The sequence below is a fragment of the Euleptes europaea genome, chromosome 4 (assembly GCF_029931775.1).
Source record: "Euleptes europaea isolate rEulEur1 chromosome 4, rEulEur1.hap1, whole genome shotgun sequence".
Taxonomy (NCBI): domain Eukaryota; kingdom Metazoa; phylum Chordata; class Lepidosauria; order Squamata; family Sphaerodactylidae; genus Euleptes; species Euleptes europaea.
This window is the reverse complement of record NC_079315.1, coordinates 70,386,860-70,404,660: the sequence shown is the minus strand read 5'-3', so window position 1 is coordinate 70,404,660 and position 17,801 is coordinate 70,386,860. Positions and strand designations below refer to the sequence as shown.

The 17,801-nt window shown below is 40.6% G+C and overlaps 1 protein-coding gene across 3 annotated transcripts in view; it reads right to left on the bottom strand.

Moving 5' to 3' along the window:
- Nucleotides 1–520: 520 nt before the first annotated feature.
- TRIM36 (tripartite motif containing 36) overlaps nucleotides 521–17,801 on the bottom strand; it is a 49,321-nt gene continuing 32,040 nt past the window's right edge. For all 3 annotated transcript variants that reach the window (XM_056848774.1, XM_056848775.1, XM_056848776.1), the window contains exons 4-10: nucleotides 13,663–13,809; nucleotides 11,786–11,881; nucleotides 9,978–10,231; nucleotides 9,169–9,293; nucleotides 8,181–8,474; nucleotides 5,953–6,250; nucleotides 521–936 (exon numbers count right to left, since the gene is read on the bottom strand). In XM_056848774.1, coding sequence (XP_056704752.1) covers nucleotides 579–936; nucleotides 5,953–6,250; nucleotides 8,181–8,474; nucleotides 9,169–9,293; nucleotides 9,978–10,231; nucleotides 11,786–11,881; nucleotides 13,663–13,809 — 1,572 coding nt within the window. In that variant the 3' untranslated portion in view covers nucleotides 521–578. The remainder of the gene's footprint in view (nucleotides 937–5,952; nucleotides 6,251–8,180; nucleotides 8,475–9,168; nucleotides 9,294–9,977; nucleotides 10,232–11,785; nucleotides 11,882–13,662; nucleotides 13,810–17,801) is intronic.

Sequence of the window (17,801 nt, the reverse complement as noted above, 5' to 3'; positions counted from 1 at the left end):
CACCAGTTTGTTTAAGTCAATCTTAGAAGTCACCAAAAATCCGTATTCAATACAGATTTCCCAGATATCACCAGCACACAGTTGTAGCATGGATTCACAATGTACCTTGCATGGATGAAAAATACATTATCCAGTACCGATACCTAAGGGATTCTTTCTGAGACACTGGGCCACTCACTGTAGACAAAATCGGCTCCTTTTTAAATGAGGAGCGTACATAATGTATAAGAAATGCACCACTGTATGGGCTCTATTTCCATTTAAAAATGGAATGTGAATACCAGCAGTGCCAGCTAAGAAAGGATTTAAATTAGGCAGGTTTCCCGCTTGTGAAAAGGCAACAAGGCTGCTAATCCCATGTGGTTTTTTTCCTGTAAACTCTTCAATGTCTAAGGTTACAGCCTGCCAAAAGTCACACAAATAAGTGAGGCAGAAAGACGTTCTTGGGGACCAGACTGCTAGAAAAGATGGAAACCTCTCTCTGCAATTATAACAAAAACAGAAGGACTCAAAAGCAGTGGTGCACTTAGGAGATATGATGTAATTAAGACATTAGGCTAAAGATGGACTCTTGGGCATCAGATGTCTTCATCTTGGTATTCCAAATATTTTGCTGCAATTGTTTCTTCCAGATGAACTCCTGCGCTCCCCATCAATGCAAAAGCTGGATACATTTTGCCAGAGCAGTCCACCTGGCGCTCATAAAGACACTTCATCCGGTCTGCATCATAGAATCCAACTCTGCCTTTCTCATAGTCGAGGCAGATTCCTATGCATGACGGCATGGGAAGAATTCTACTCACAGAGTCCTTAGGAGCAGGGGAAGCCTTAGGAATAAAGAACTTCTTCATGCCTAAAGTTACGAGGGTGAAAGGCTGCAAGTTCTCGACAAAGATGTCTTCACTCCCACTGTCATGACCACTGTCTTGTTCATACCTAGAAGAACCACACACCAATATCCTTATAAGCACTATTTTGTATTGTTACATCAGCTACAAATTCCAACAAACTTCTCAAAGTATGGCACATTAACATTTATTTATTTGGCAAATTCCTATGTCACCTCTCCAGGGAACCTGCCCAAGGCTTCTTACAAAGTAAAACATAATAAAAACATAAAACCTCATAAAAGTTCTTTAAACCCAGTATTCAAACACAGAGCATAAAATACCCCAAAAAAGATGTTTAAAAATCAGCCTCTTGGAGCCAAACTACAAGTGACAGCAGGCACGGATCTATCCCATGGCTGCTGACATCATTTTAAAAGCACTTGTTCTTTAAAAATTGGCCCCAACCCAAATCTGGCATACGGTGGCCCCAGGACCTCTCTCCCCCCCCCCTTTGGCCTTTTCAGGTGCAGAAACAGCCCCTATGGAGCCACCACGTGCCCAATCCACAGGCCCAATCCAAAGTTTCCAGACTGCACAACGAAGTTCTGATCTTTAAAACACTGTGCATGAAGTCAGATCCTCTGTGCCGGGGGGGGGGGGGGGAGAGAGAGACACAATGCAGAGTCATGCCAATTAACCACATTTAAGACTGGATATTGCTCTCTTCTGGATCTGCCAGTGTGGTCTGCAAGCACAGCGGTGAAGAACTTGGGTTATACCCTGGAAATGCTGCATCTATCCTAGATAGTACTTTATTAAATACGGTTTACCCTACATATGCTGCTATAGACTGGAAGGAGGGGGAGAGTGTCTTACACAAACAACTATAATTCCAGTGTGGTTTCACAGGCTAGCCTGGGCCATCCAGGTCAGGGCTATGTCCAAATTACAATTCACTATACACTGAACCTCTTGTTTCTCAGCCCTACGAAACACAAGATTAAATATCTTTATTACAAACAGTTTGGAAAGCCAATTTAATGTTTGGGAAGTATAAGAGCCTTGCTGGATCAGACCAGTAGTCCCTGGTGGGCCCTTCCAACTCTATGATTCCCTCTAGTCCAGCATCCTGTCTCACACAGTGGTCAACCAGTTCCTCTGGAGGGCCAACAAGATAGAGATGCCGAGGCCCTCCCCTGATATTGCCTCCTGGCACTGGGATTCAGAGGTTTGCTGCCTCTGTCTGTGGATGTTCCCTTTAGTCACCATGACTAGTATCCTCTGATAGACCTGTCCTCCATGAATCTACCAAACTTCTTTTTAAAGCCATCTATGTTTGTGACTACGTCTTGCTTGTGTTACTTGGTTCTTATGACAAATGTACTGATGCTTTACAGTCTCTAATTTAAAGATGGATGAAGATGCAGAGCAACAACAACAGAGAATATGTTATATTCCTAATGGCTGTATTTTTAAAATTTACGTTCTTTGTGGGGTAGGCCACAGCAAGGCCAAGTGTACTACCCATTATTTAGAGCATCCCGTTGGTCAGTAGTTCACTAAACCTTTTAACTTTAAAAGGCCATTATTTTCACTTGGAGGTAGACCTCAGGTAGACAATCTGCAGGCCAGGTCTTCCCACTGAAAATAATGCCCCTCTAAAGTTAAAAGGACCAGTGTGCCATGGAGCAGCTGGATCCAGGGTGCACTTCCCCACTCTCTCCCTCTCCCTTCTACTGCCTCAGGTGAGGCACCTCAAATTTAGAAAGGGCTCGATTACTGTTTTCCTCAACTGAAGTACTGCTCCAATATTTATTAAAATGAAAAAAAAAATCCAAAACACCATTGTCTGGAAAATAACAATACCCCTGATATTTGATGGAAATTATAATCATGTCTTTGCCAACCTTCCAATAAGGAATGAAAATGATAATCTTTCAAGCGCACACCCCTAGCTGCACGAACTTTAACTGACATGCCAAAGAGAGTTTCAGGTGGGCAGGTAAAACGGTTCACTGCTACTTGTGTTGAAGGGCCAAGTAACTGCATCTTTGGTTTCGAACTGACACAAAATATTAGACACCTGGGAAGAAAAGCTTGTGCCTCCACTACGAAATATCTGAGGGGGGGGTTATTTATTGAGTATATCTGCATTTCTAAACTATATTAATTAAAAAAATAGTTCTCCACCTGTTCTCTTTTCTTCCCACCTTCTCTTTCAGGCCCTTTTCTTCCGGATAACTGATCTCTCTCCCCCTGATAGCACCATGCAACTGTAATCTTAAAATATAAAAATGGCACTTATCTATACTAACTATTAAAAGAAGCACTATGAACAAAGTAACTATCATATTTATCCAAATGGAAGACGACCCTAATGTAAGACTATCCCCCTAAAAAAAATGGTTATACACAAAGTGGTTTTTATTTCTGTGCAGAACTCTGACTTGTATGTGAATTTAAGACGGGCCCATCTTTTTCTTGACAGCACGTGTGAAAAAACCTAGTAATCCTTCCAGGTAAATAGGGTACTTATGGTCAAGTTTTGGCAAACACTACCAGCAGAGTACCTATCACATTTATCTAAGACAACTACAAAATGGCAATCCTCCTCTGGGGGGGCACGTTAATGTGTAATTCTGCCTTACACTGACATTTTCCTACATTTTTTTACACTGGAGGCTGTGATTTAAGGGGAAAAATGATATAAGGAAAAGAGGGCTTTTTAACTTCTCCCCTTCATGCCTTTTCCCAATTCTTTTCCCACCTATGGTTTTTATGAGAATCTGTAAGTTTTCCCCGGCAGAGGTAAACAAAGAATGATAAGGAGCTGATGGAGGCTAACACTGCTGTTGGGTCTGTTCTCATCTCCTTCCAGATACAGAGACTGAACAGTTTTGGCTGAGCTAGGCAGGTAGTTTATGAGTGAACCTCTATCTGCCTGGCCCTGCTGCCTCATTTCAATTTATATTATATTTACATTGCATTTAAAAAGCTCTCATCTGGTACTAGTGTCAGCTGTCTCAGGCCATTGAATAATTATCTGCAATAGCCCTCTTTTGGCTCACACTACTAACATACCTTGCAAATTTAAATATTTCCACTGCATAGAGTGCTGATTTACTATTGTTCAGTCAGACAAATCAAAACACTGAACTGCCTGTCTCTTTAGCCCTCATACCTCTGAAGAATAGTGCCTCTCTTTATATCAAGTACCATTTGATGTATGACTACTAACACAAATTCTGTGCTCAGACCTACTTCTTCACTAGGGCAGATGTTATCGGTGCTCAGATGTACCATAACATTTTCAGAATTCATAAAAGAAAGCAGCCGTTATACAGGATGTACAGATTTCTGGAAGTCAGATTAGCATGAAATTAAACAAGACAAGACATTGCGCATGGTTTCAGAGAACTATTTAATGTAATAATTTGTAAAGTTTCCCCCACCCCATCCCCATTAAGAAACAGGCTATGTCTTTTGAATCACTGACCAGTTTTCCATTTACCACCCTCTATTTTCTTGGGAGTTTCTTGAAATCTGTTCCTAAAACAAAGTAAGCAGGACCCTTGTATAAAGGCAGGGAAAATCAGGGCACTGAAATGCAACTAAAATTACACCAATTTCATAAATCAGAGAGTGAGGTCTCCTGTAGGTAGGAATGCCTTTCTTCTATACTGTTGTTTCTTAATACTTGCAGTGTAGATACAACAGTACTAACAGCTCATTCCTGAGCTTGGGGGCTGAATGGGCTTAGGAGGCGCCATGACTCCTACGCCAGCGTCCATGCCACTTGGCACAGATGTTGGTGTAGTGCCACCTGCGCTGGCCCCCCTGGACTGCCGTGGCAGAGCAGCCTTCGGAAGCCAGCTTGGCCTCCCATTGTTGTCCTGCAGGCACAAGTCCTCACACTGGCATCCTGAGAGGCGTTCCCGGGGCGTTCTGGGGTGGCGGAGCTGCCAGGAGGCAGCTTCCTAACCCCTTTCAGTCCAGAAACATCCCCTTTAACAATAGCACTGCTGAACCAGTGTTTTTTTGGCGCAGCATTGCTGTTTTCAATGGGGGCTGTCCCTCCCCTTTTTAAATTTTACTTTTTTAAAACCCTCTTTTTTTCCCCTTGCTGCAGCGGCCAAACCTCTTTGGAGGTGCCACAGTGCCGCCACGGTCACGCCATCCCCGGCCACTGCAGCTCTCAGGAATGAGCTGTATGTGAAAAACCAGGGCTTAGAAATGTAGGTTTTAACAGAACGTTTTGTTTCTGGATCAACCAGAAGGATACTGAGTTTTTAAGTAGACCAGTGAAGAAAACTTACTAATATATTTCCACGTTCATATATTCAGATTTGACCATTAAAGGTTTATTATTATTATTATTATTATTACCACCATTATTATATCCCATTTTTTAGTAATAGGAATGTTTTCAGCTACATGTGTACCAAGTTTTATTTATTTATCGGGACGACTTTATGGCACCTTTGGTCAGATGGCTTACAAAATAAAACATCATAAACGTTATTAGTTAAAACCCAGTATTAAAAACCCAGCCAGAGCATAAAACAATTTCAGAGTAGAATGGCAATATGGTAACTATTTTGGTGTATATTCTTTGTCCCTCCCCCCCCCTCGCATTTTGAAGGAGAAATAGGCATAATCACGGTGTCTTGGACTACACATGCTCTAAATTTTAAGCCTCTAGTTTGTGGCGTACCCCAGCCATTCTGATATCTGCTGCGAACAACTGTATTGGCCCCAAGTATCTTTAAATGTATAATATACAATGACCAAGAACCTAGGTAAGCCCAATAGACTTCTCAACTGTATTCCTTCAAATGGCACATCCCAGCTTACACAATGGACATCACAAACTAAGCAGTGTTTCAGTTTGTAAAGACATTTAGTGTGGGGGCTGCTGTTTTAGGCATACAAATCCAAAACTAGCTTGAGACTGTGGAAGCATTTATATAGTCTCTGGATCCATGCCAATATCTGGAAATATTCACCGTTTTAATCACAGCACCCAGTTAATGTAAACCGAACCACTGCAAAGCAGTTCAATACTATCTTGTTTACAAAGACTTTTGACATTAGGAAATAAGAAAGCAACAATATTACTTACCTTGGACTAGTAAGATCACGAGAATTGTGGAACCATTCTTGGATCTTAGAGTCAGATGCCACGCCTACTTTCACAAGGTATGAATAGGGCTCCACATGGAAAGCCCAAAAATGCTTTCCTTTTATAATGCCAGTGTCACCAACAATGTAGTCTAAGGTAGTATAGCAGCCTCCTTGGAGACGTTCAGCTCCCAAAAGCAGAGGGAACCCAGCCCTGTTTTCCACAGCATTTCTCCTTGCATTCAGCAGGAGTCGCTCACTGTTATAGCCACACTTGTCATCAAAAAGAAAGCTGAAAACTGAAAATATATGTGCACATTAGAATGACATTTAATATCCAGCTATAATTCATCTCTTAAGGGGGGAAAAACAGATCATCAAAACATTCCAGCTTCCGGTAGACGTGTACAAAACTTTACATAACATACTATGAAGAACTCTCAGATACTACTACAATACTTAAGTGATTAGCATAGAAAGCAGCAGCTCGTCTTTTAACAAAGGTGAGCGACCAGAAGAATTAGGAATTAGTGATCCAATTTCTATGCTAGCTTCCAATTCTCTTTAGAGCACAATTCTAGTTCTTAGCTTTAATCCATTAAAAAAACACTATAAAAATTCTGAGGCTCAGTATAGCTACTGATAGGCTTTTCCAAACATCAACCAAGGGCACCCTCCGAATGACAACACTCATGCCTTAGATTCAGACAGCAACGGGAGAGAGAGAGGAATTGATTATGGTTGTCTAAATTCCCTAGGAGCTCCCCTTAGAAATTTGCCAAAGTCTAACATATAATGTATTTCAAATGTGTAGTAAGAACAACCAATTTGGACTAACGCTTGGGACTTGAGATTGAGTTGGCCGATAGTAGAATGTACTACTATCCACACACACACACAATACTATACTATACACACCATATATACTATATATATGCCACACACACACTCATACTGCACTGTATATTTTATTGTATTGTGTTTTATGTACTGTATTTAATTTGTGATGTGAGCCGTCCTGAGCCCAGCTTGCTGGGGGAGGGTGAGATATAAACAAAAGATGATGATGATGATGCCTTTAATGCATATACACAGAGTTGTATCACTATATCTAATCCTCAGTGTGGCCCCACAGTGGATACTTAAATCTCGAGACTGGAGCATGAACAGACAAAACAAATCTTTCCACAAACCTGAGAAAAGCCTCAAGTTTGCAGACAAATCTGAAATCTAAAAAAATTAATAATACATAAGGGAGTTAAAAAACAACAACAATCAATAGAAGCAGCACATGTACCTTTAAAAAAGGAGATATCAGTGACCACTATGAGGATTGCTAGGAAACCACAACAATATTGCCAGTCTTGGTTTGTCAGCAAAAGGTGGGGGGAGGGCCTTTTCATTCCACGTTCTGGAATTCATTTTCGTTCTGGCCTTTGAGGAAAGACTCATCAGGGCCAGGATCGGCAGCAACCACCAGGTGACTACATTACTTGCATGACTCACCCAGGACTGGCCTTGCTACTGTTCAACAGCAGCCACCACACAAAAGCCAGCTTTGTGTAGTGGCTACAGTACTGAACTAGGATCTGGGGGGGTGACCCAGATTAGAATCACCATGCTGCTGTGGAAGTTCACTGGGTGACCTTGGGCCAGTTGCACATTCTCAGCCTAAGCAACCTGACAGCGTTGTGGTGAGGATAAAATGGAGGAGAGAATTATGTAAGCTGCTTTGGGTCCCTATTTGGAAGAAAGACGGGGTACAAATGAAGCTAACAAATAACAAATGAAGCTGGGGTGCAGAGGAAAGGTAACAGAAGGGTTGGATGGCAAGTTGGAAGGAAGCAGGAAAAGGGAAGAGCGTATGAGGGCTGCCAGGGGGAAAGAAAGGGATACAGGGAAGGAGATACAGGGTGAAATGAAGTGGCAAGGGCTGTAGCTCAGTGGTAGAGCATCTGCTTGGCATGCAGAAGGTCCCAGGTTCAATCCCCAGCATCTCCACTTAAAGGGACTAGGCAAGTATGTGATATGAAAAACCTCCACCTGACACCCTGGAGAGCCGCTGCCAGTCTGAGTAGACAATACTGACTTGGATGGACCAAAGGTCTGATTCAGTATAAGGCAGCTTCATGTGTTTGTGTGGCCCTTCCTCACTTGTGCTTTTCTAAAAATGGAATTGTAACCTCCCAACACCAGAAGTTCAGAAATTGCTTAAATGACTTACTGTACCTGGAGCTGGTGGTGTGTGCAAGGTAACTTCCCTGCTCCAAGGACTACAGATAGATCCTTTATATCCTCTAACTCTGAAAGTATAGCTGCTATTAGTGTCAAGGTCAGAGATAACTTTGCTCTTGCTGAAAACTTCAGTTTCTTGCCATGCTGGATTTGCCTCTTCTTTATTAACTTTACGGTATTCAAGGATGTAGGTATCAGCTAAACCTGCTCTCTGGGGATGATCCCAACAGATCAAAGCTTTATTATACATTTTGCTCTGTTCCTCATTGATCTCTGGTATATCAAGACCTAAATTAAACATACAAGAATATGTTTTAGAGTTCAAAAGATAGTTGCGTTATTTAGTAAGATAAAGAAAAGCATATCCATCCTAAATATATTATGGGGGCAAGTTCCTTTTATTTCACAGAATGAACACTGCTACAGTTTACCTTGCCCTAAGTTGTCAGTCTCCAACAGCATCCCTGTTCATACCATTCCTCTTCCACCTTGTAAGAAGGCTTTGAAAACAAGGAAAATGCTTGTCTATTCTCTTGGGAATCACATCACCAATCTACATAATATAAGTTCATCAAGACAAGGAAAAAATTCTCCAGCACACACAGCATATGAGCATACATAAATCTCACAAAGGGAGCTTTAACTCTCAAAAAGCTTATACCCTGAAACCCCTGCTGGTCTCTGAGGTGCTACCGGACTTGAGTCTAGCTCTACCCTCCTGACACATATATAGTTATGGTCTGGTCATGAGACTCAACAATGTACTTCTCAGATTTCCAGGATCTGCTTTCCTCCAAATGTTCCCAGTTCATAATTGTGCCTATGTATGTCACTAGTACTATGAGACTCCCATAAATTATAGCTATTACAACAGATTTTTTAAGAATGCTAAAAAAAACCAGAACTGAGAGAAAATCTGTTTGGAAAGAAAATGCTTATGAGCAAGTTCAGGGTGAGGGGAAGTCCTTCCTAATAAACTTACCATTTGAATGGAAAGACAAGTCTGTAAGAGCTTCCTGTTGTCTCGTTACATCAACAACAAAATCTTCAAAAGACGCTTGTGCTGCAGGTCTGAAGCTCTTCAGAGATTCAGTAGCTTTCTGAATTCTGCACGTGGGAAAGGTTTATTCACCAGATATACACAAAGATTTTAGAGAATCAGAAAAGAGCTTTCAAAATGGTAATACTACCAAATCCATCCCTTTCTCCTTCTACTCACTGTGCAGTCATTTCCAAAATGTGTCTTTTAAAAAGCTTTCTGTGTCACAATGGTATGGAAACCATTGTCAACTGAGCACTTTGCAGTGCAATCCTAAACAGACTTACACCTTCCTAAGTGCATCAAAGTCAAGGGAATTAGAAAGAAGGGTTTAACTCTGTTTAAGACTGCAGTGTTAAATCGAATTAAGATTTTGAAGGTTATTCAAGTCATGCCCACATGGAAACTCTTCTGTGCAAGCCCCATTAAAATGAATAAGCTACACAAGAGTTCCATAATCTTGAGACATGTGGCTGAATCCCAAGCACCTACGGATGAGCGGAAAACATTTCCACTAATGCATTTCAGGGTACCAAGTGCCCCTTCCCGGCTGCAGGCACTCTAAAGGTGCACTGAAGACCATTCCAGAGGGTCCCATGACTTTCAGGAGCAGCTGGGGAGAGAGGGCTCAGGAAAATCATAGAATACACATGGAATACCACACATACACACTGCTTTGCATCATGGCCATAGTAAATACTAGGCATGATTCAAAGAATAACTAAACTCCTTTTAGAAGATAAATCGCATACCTGTCATGGAGCTGTTTTGCTGTCTGAACAAAACAAGACTGGTCTGTTTCTTTGAGAACTTCTTGGGCATATCCCACAAGGCCATTATTTTCTAGAAGTCCCTGATACTCTTCTATTTGAGACTGCAATTTCTCCAGTCTTAGGATTCTGGAAGCGTCAATAGCCCTTAGTGCAGTTGCTCTCCTTTCTTCTAAAACATCAAACAACTTGTCAAAACTGTTTGATGCTTCTTCTTTAGCTCTTTCACCATTGCACTATTTAAAAATAAACACAGGTTTATTTATACATTATATCAGGGTAGGCAACATTCTTGGACTGCGTGTTCAAAGAATGCACTGCCTTTTGAGGATGCCGATGTGCCAGCAAGCAGGGAAAGGAGAAAATAGGGTCACATTTTGCTAGACGCACTGGGGGCAAACTGAGACCCACCGGTGCTGACAGAGCCACCTGAGCTCACCTCAGATGCAGCTGATGGCTACACAGGTACAAGCTGTACCTGTTTTCTTCTCCCATGATGCCCGCCCCCTCAGTGATGCCATTGTCTCAAGGACTCATCTCAGCTGCTTGGGTGGAGAACAAGCAAAATGGTCTAGAATGCTACTGTTTGGTACACGAAGAAGGAGAGTTGGTTTTTATATGCCGACTTTCTCCACCACTTAAGGGAGACTCAAACGGGCTTACAATCATCTTCCTTTCCCCTCCCCACAACAGACACCCTGTGAGGTAGGTGAGGCTGAGAGAGCTCTAAGAGAGCTGTGACTAGCCCAAGGTCACCCAGCTGGCTTCATGTGTAGGAGTGGGGAAACAAATCCGGTTCACCTCATTAGCATCCGCCGCTCATGTGGAGGAGTGGGGAAACAAATCCGATTCACCTCATTAGCATCCGCCGCTCATGTGGAGGAATGGGGAAACAAACTCGGTTCTCCAGATCAGACTCCACCGCAACAAACCACCTCTCTTAACCACTACACCATGATGGCTCTACACATACTGGGGATCGCCTATCCCTCCATTATAAATTAATGCTTAATGTCATGAAAATGTTTTTCTTCATTAACTATCAGAATAATGAAATAGAAAATCTCAGTGATTGGTACCACCTACATTTACATTTAGTGCTGTGTGTGCTTACTTAGAAGCAAGTCCTACCAAGCTCAACAGGGTTTGTGTAAAGGATTGCGGCCTCAGATTTCTTTTTTTCTTTCTAAGTTACAGGGGGGCAGAAGTCAGTTCAGTTTAATTAACACCTCATTAAAAATGAACCAGGTTTTTATAGCCAACCACACATGTGCCCTAGCCAGAATGTAGAGGCACTCTTGGCAATTCAGATATCACAAAATCTGCCAAGAAGTATTCCTGTGTTATGCTGAAATTGTGGGTTTCTCAAAACAGTTGTGAGACTTTTAAAAACAGAAACCTAGGATTTGATCTAACCCATACTAAGGAAAAGTTCCTGGGTTTACATATTTTGCTTTATCATTATAGAAGACTGGCTCTTTACAGCAATTCAAGGTGTACAGCTTCACTCTAATCATTTTTCATTGTGCCTCTCAAAAAGAGAAAGACTAAATATTTATGCCAATCTCAAAAAATATGTAATTAAGTATTTCAGTGATAGCCACTTTCGAGGAAAAAAACTAGATATTTAAATTCAATTATCTAGCTCATTACAAAGATCAGTGTCAGCCTATCAACAAAATGCAACACCTCACCTAGTTATCTTGTAGAAATTACCATTACTATCTATCTTCAAAAAATAACAGCTGCATTGTAAAGAAGTTTAGCTATGTCATTAAGCAAATTCTTACCTCTGCTTCTTTCATTAAAAGACCAAGTTCTGTGATCTGGCTTTTTACTTGGCTCTCTTTACTAATGAGGTAGTCTATGTCATTTGATAGCTTCTCCTGTTATAAATATAAGCAATACTGATTAGAAAGAATAAACGGCATTTATACGTTTTAAGTTAATCTACAAATAAGAATTCCAATGCTCGTGCTTTGCTACTTTTGCAGTACACCTTATGAATCAACAGGGAACACGAACCAATGCTACAAACCACTGTGATATTTATACAGCACCAGCTTAGCAATTGTTTCAGAGCTACTGCAACAGCTATCACTGTGTAGGAAACACATGCTTAGTTCTTCTCTCAGTCGTCACACAATCCTTAAAGGTCTTTCTACCATCACAGAACTGCTACCTAACACTGGCTTTGATGCTCTGGACCCATAAAGCCCAAGAAAGGGGCAAATATGCCCCCCATGGCTGTTTCTGCTGATGAAAACAGCACCGGTGGGGGAGCCTAAAGCCTGTCCTTCCCCCTCGCAGCATTTGGAGCTACATGGAGTAACTGAGAGGTTTTTAAAGGTTAGTCCCTGTGTGAACGTGTGGCTGACAGTTGGGTCGGGCATCCACAACCTGACTTGTATTACACGCACTGTGTCTTTTGGCACTCAGAGGCTTAGCACTAACTCTGAACTTCTTCCATCAAAACCCGCTAATAATGAAAAAAGATATATTTTATACATGAAACTATCAAGTATTTGAAATGTACGTTTTACCAAATCTGTCAGAAAAGAAAACTTTATCAACTGGTATGAGCGAAATATATTTAAAATGTACACAATTTATGATGAGTAGAAAAAAATTGAGAATTCACAAGTCATACTTAGGGTGGACAATATTCAATAAAAATAAATATATCAAGTTGTGAAACAAATGGATTGGATTCCATCTAAAATTACTCCATAAAGCAGGACTTCTAGGCATGGAAATACAACTCCCCTGCCTCCCCCCTTTCCCACTGCAACCTGCAATGCTACTCGAAATGTTGCTCCTGGGTGACGAGGGAACCCCAGAAGCAGCGTGCGGGAGAAGCTGGAAGGCTGCCACACTGCCATAAAGGGGGTGAATCAGCAAAAATCATCCCCCTTGCCTCCTCAGATCTTTTCAACAAGATCGATCTCATTGTATTTAGATTTTTTTCTGTTAAAGCCAGCAGAAACCCTCTTCATTCTAAAGCAGTCAGAAGGAAGTTGCCATGACTGTTTAAAATATATGGCTAGGATCTAAAGAACAGTGCAACTGGTTCAAGTGCCCAAGAGACTTTAGGCCTATGTTCCTGAAATGGCAATCCTCACTGCCACATGGGAAACCCCTTTATCAACTAACAAGAATTAAGAAAAAGTTTCCACGAAACTCTAGGGGGAAGGGTGTGCTGTTCAAAGTAAAAATCTCACAGGGAATGCTCAAGAGTTTGGGTACGTCTAAAATAACTGTCTGTATTTGACCAGTATATTTGGTGAATCACAGCCAGGGCTGATCCTAGCTCCTAGGGTATGCCAGAAACCCAGTCTCCTTGCCAGAAACCACTAGGCTGTGCAACCATCCCATATGAAGCCAGTAGTTCTGTTACTACCCCTCACACACCCATCACCACCACTACATCCCTAGTGATACTGTATCCAACACCAGCAGAAATGGACGTGACCAGCTACTGACTGCTTAGCATTTTCTTTCAGAGCCAATACTTGGTACAAATATCTCAACTATAGACAAAACATCCATTGGATAGATGAACTTGAATACAGATTTGTGATCTAAGTTTGCTTTTACACCAAGAAATATCATTCAAGTTTTGTGTTTCCAACCAGATTTTTTTTTAAAGCAAAACATTCCCATTTACCTTGAGTATTTTATAGGCACTGCTCATGGTAGTCACTCTGTGGTTTGCATGCGTGCCACCCAGTTTGCAAAGATGACAAACAGGCCTTCTGCATATTTCACAGTACATATTTACTCTCTCCATTTCATGTTCTGGACACATCAAAATCTGACAAAGAAAAAACAGAATATAAATGTACTTCAAGAACTGCCAAGAAATATACAAGTACTAGTATTCTGGTCATACTGCCATATGTATTAACATGCTCTGATTTTATAGACTACAACCTGGATCCTACAACTCCATTTTTCTAATAGTAACACCTCCCACCAGCAGAACACAGTCCTTCTACCAGCAGCAGGTGCTACCATTAGAGGAACCATAGAATCTAACCATATGTAAATAATAGCAAGGGAATTTTATTTTAACAAAATCAAGACACTGAACTATGACTACTTTGTGATAAGCACAAGTAAATGTTATCTTAGGAATTCATATAAGCTATCATAGCTGAACCCTGACCTGGATATCCCAGGCTAGCCTGATCTTATCAGATCTCAGAAGCTAAGCCGGATTGACCCTGGCAAGTATTTGGATGAGAGACTTCCAAGGAATACCAGGGTCGTGAGCAGGAGGCAGGCAATTGCAAACTACCTCCAAATGCCTCTTGCCTTGAAAACCCCACCAGGGGTCACCATCAGTCAGATGTGACTTGATGGCCAAAAAACAAATCATCACTGAGTTCCCTCTTATTTATTTATTTTTAATTATTTATTTATTTTATATTTAGAGGATACAAAAGAAAAAAGGGAAGAGGGAAAATAAAAAAGGGGGAAATAACATATCATTTCATATCCATGCTCAAAGTATCCCGCTTTCTCATTTTTACCTCCCCACACTATTATCTATTAATAAAATACCAAATAAAATCAATAGCCTTGACTCATGATTATTTCAACTTTGTTCTATACATCATCTGTCAACATACTTTACTAAAGAATTATTGTTATATTCTTGGGAAAATGTTGTTTACTTAAACTTTAGCTAATACCCATTTTTTTAAACCCAGCCCCATAATAAGCAAATAATGATCTGATCTGTTTTATGAGACTTTTCAACTCTTGTTTGATTCTGGTATAATCTTTTTCTCCTCCTATTCATTTATTGAGGGGAGGAAGTGACACAAAAGCATATGATAGAAAGGACCAAATAATATGGCTGATAAGCCCTCAAAATCTGAAGCTACTAAAAGGGTGGGATTGGACAAAATAATGTTTTCATCAAATGAAACCAGCCATGTTCTATAGCCATTCTATGCTTTTTTCCTGGGATTTCTGTACAGTTATTGACTCACTAGAACTTACAGGAAAATATCTTGTTCCTCCTGGCAAAGTTCACATATCACTTTAATAGCATTCAGTAGTTAGCTTGTTTGTTAGGTAAGCTAACATGATTGTTAGGTAAGCTAACGTGTCACTGGAGTTATTTGACTAAAACACCAGATGTATAATCAGCCACATGGGGCTTGAATCGCAATCAGGGCCACCAATGGTAGAGAAGTAGGTGTCAGTTCTTCTCCCCCATGCTGTTTAATGCCTCGTCAGGGGGGAAAGTAGTTGTATTTGCATAAGAAACTTATATCCATTGGAAAATTTCAGTTTCAAATTCTCAACTGTCAACAGAACATCAACAGAACTTCCTAGTATAGCAATAAGCAACGAGGGTGTACTTAATAATAAGATAGATATCGATGACTGGTGACAGCATACAAGTCCAATGAAAAACCAAGTTACCCTTCGGGGGGGGGAAAGCAATCACTTCATGTATGGTGAGACGAAAACAGAACAGCAAGACGAAAAAGCATATTTTCCATTAGTGACTTGCAAAAGTCCAAGAAGTAATTGTCCAAGGCAACACATTTTCTTGTGTGTTCAATAGTTCAAAGACTTTACATATGGAAACTACCTAGTTAAATTGTACATATACCTTTGCCTCTCACCAACTTACAATGATCTACCTGCTTCAATATCTTTTTTTTTCTACACAAGAAAACTGCATTGTGAACAGTCTTTACACAATACTGGAGGTACTGGGAAACATTAAATGCCACACAATATTCTGTTTTCCTCAGAAGGTCAATAAATATGTTTAACATAAGCGCTTACAAGGTTTACTTTTTAATTTTTATTATATCAATTCTAATTGTCAATTTCTATAATTATTAGCCAACTGAGAGATGTTATCATTAGATTTGAATAGCAAACCCCCACAGCCTCAAATTTAACTTTATACGGTTAATTCGTTTAAGGGGATTACTAGCAATTACAGGATTCCATCTGGTTGTTTTTATAGCAGAAAGAGTACATTGTCCTCCGGAAGTTTGGCAAATGGGAACTTATCCAATTAACACTATCTCCCTTAGGATTGTCCTTTCTGAACAGCTGGCACAAACCTTGGTTATTTATTTCACAGTTAGAGGCACAGGTCTGAAGAGTTACTTGCACCACTGGCAGGCGCTTCCACTCATGGGTTGTTTTTTTTCCCAATCTCTGTTTGCCACATCATTTGTCATTAAAGGGTCTCCCTAAACATCAGGAGGTTTTCTGAGAACACAGGAGGCTGCAGCAGGAAGGAGGGCAGGAAAGACCACTGTGTACAAAGAACATCTGTGGGTTTTGGGGGATTTAAACTGATGTTTAGTTTAAAGGAGAACGCGATGCCCTGTGTGATGTGATATCTACAATGTCAGACTACGACAGGGAAGAACAAGGGTCAAATCCCTATTCTGGCATGAGAGCAACATTGGGCAGATTACTCTCTCTCAGCCTAACCTACCTCACAAGATTTCTAAGAGAATTAAATGGGGGGGGGGATCATGTAAGCTGTCCTGACCTCCATGAACAATGGATGGGATAAAACTGAAATCAATAATTAAATGAATCTAGGAAAAGTAAAAAAAAAAAGAAAGAAAGAAAGAAAGAAAGAAAGCAACCACAATTATTTCTATGTTGGAAACTAGAAGCAAGCTCCTAACCATCTGGAAAATGAAACCTCAATAAAACTGTGAAAGCAAATAACCTCATTTGTTTTACTAAGCTGCATAGGCTGATGTAGTCTGCATGGCAAATTTTAATCTTAGGATTCATTAGACAGCCTCACGGGGAAGAACAATTCTCATTCCCACTCACCTTTTCCCTATGGGCCATATTTGACATTAAATTAAAGCACAGGAGAGGACATCCTCAGTCATGCCACTGTGAAAATAATGTCAATGGGGACACCGGAAGACAAATAAAAATTAAGACACTGCTGTGCAGCAGCAACAGCCATCAAAGCATTCATTAGGATTTTGGGATCTCCTTTCCTTCTCAGGCAACTAGAAATGTGAGAAAGAGTAAACTGGTTTTGAGTTGATAAGGAAAGTTTCTTAGCCACTGTATTGTGAGCTAGGCAGTAACCCAACACAACCCAATGGTGAGAGATGCAGCCAGAAGGGGCTTTCATCACTTTATCGCATGTTTTATCCTAAAACAGAAGCAGCCACTCTGGAAGCCAACAGGTGTCTCAAAAACAGTGATATAGGTTAACACTGGGAGTATCTGTCCTCTTTTAACCTCTCCCCTTCTTTTACCTTCACCACCTCCTCCAAATGGAGCTGATGGTTCATTGCCTCAGTATTGGACAGCATTTTGAGTTGTTTTCATTTTTTTTAGCATACTGGATAAACACCAGTGGCTAACATAAATAGTAGCCATGGCTGACCATTGGGTAGATTTTTTAATCCAAATGGGTGCTACCCTTTGGGTATTAGATATACTTCTAAATAATCTCTATAGCCATGAAAGCTAAAAAACCAACTATCAGTATGCATCTGTTCAAAATAAATAAAACAAATAAAAGCCTACACCAACCCAATCCTTCTCTACCAAGAAAACATAATTATTCGACTGTACACATCAGGCAGTACAGCAAATTTCCCTTGCTTTGTATAGTTTCATTTCTCAGGGAGAGCGCAACTATGAAGGGCATAGAAATCTCACCATTCAGTAAGCATGGTATATTCTTATCACTGCTATAAATGCTAGAAAGTTGATTTTTTTGGAGAAAGAGAAATGCGTATGTAACCAACCATTCACATACATCCCAGAAGGGGCCTTCCC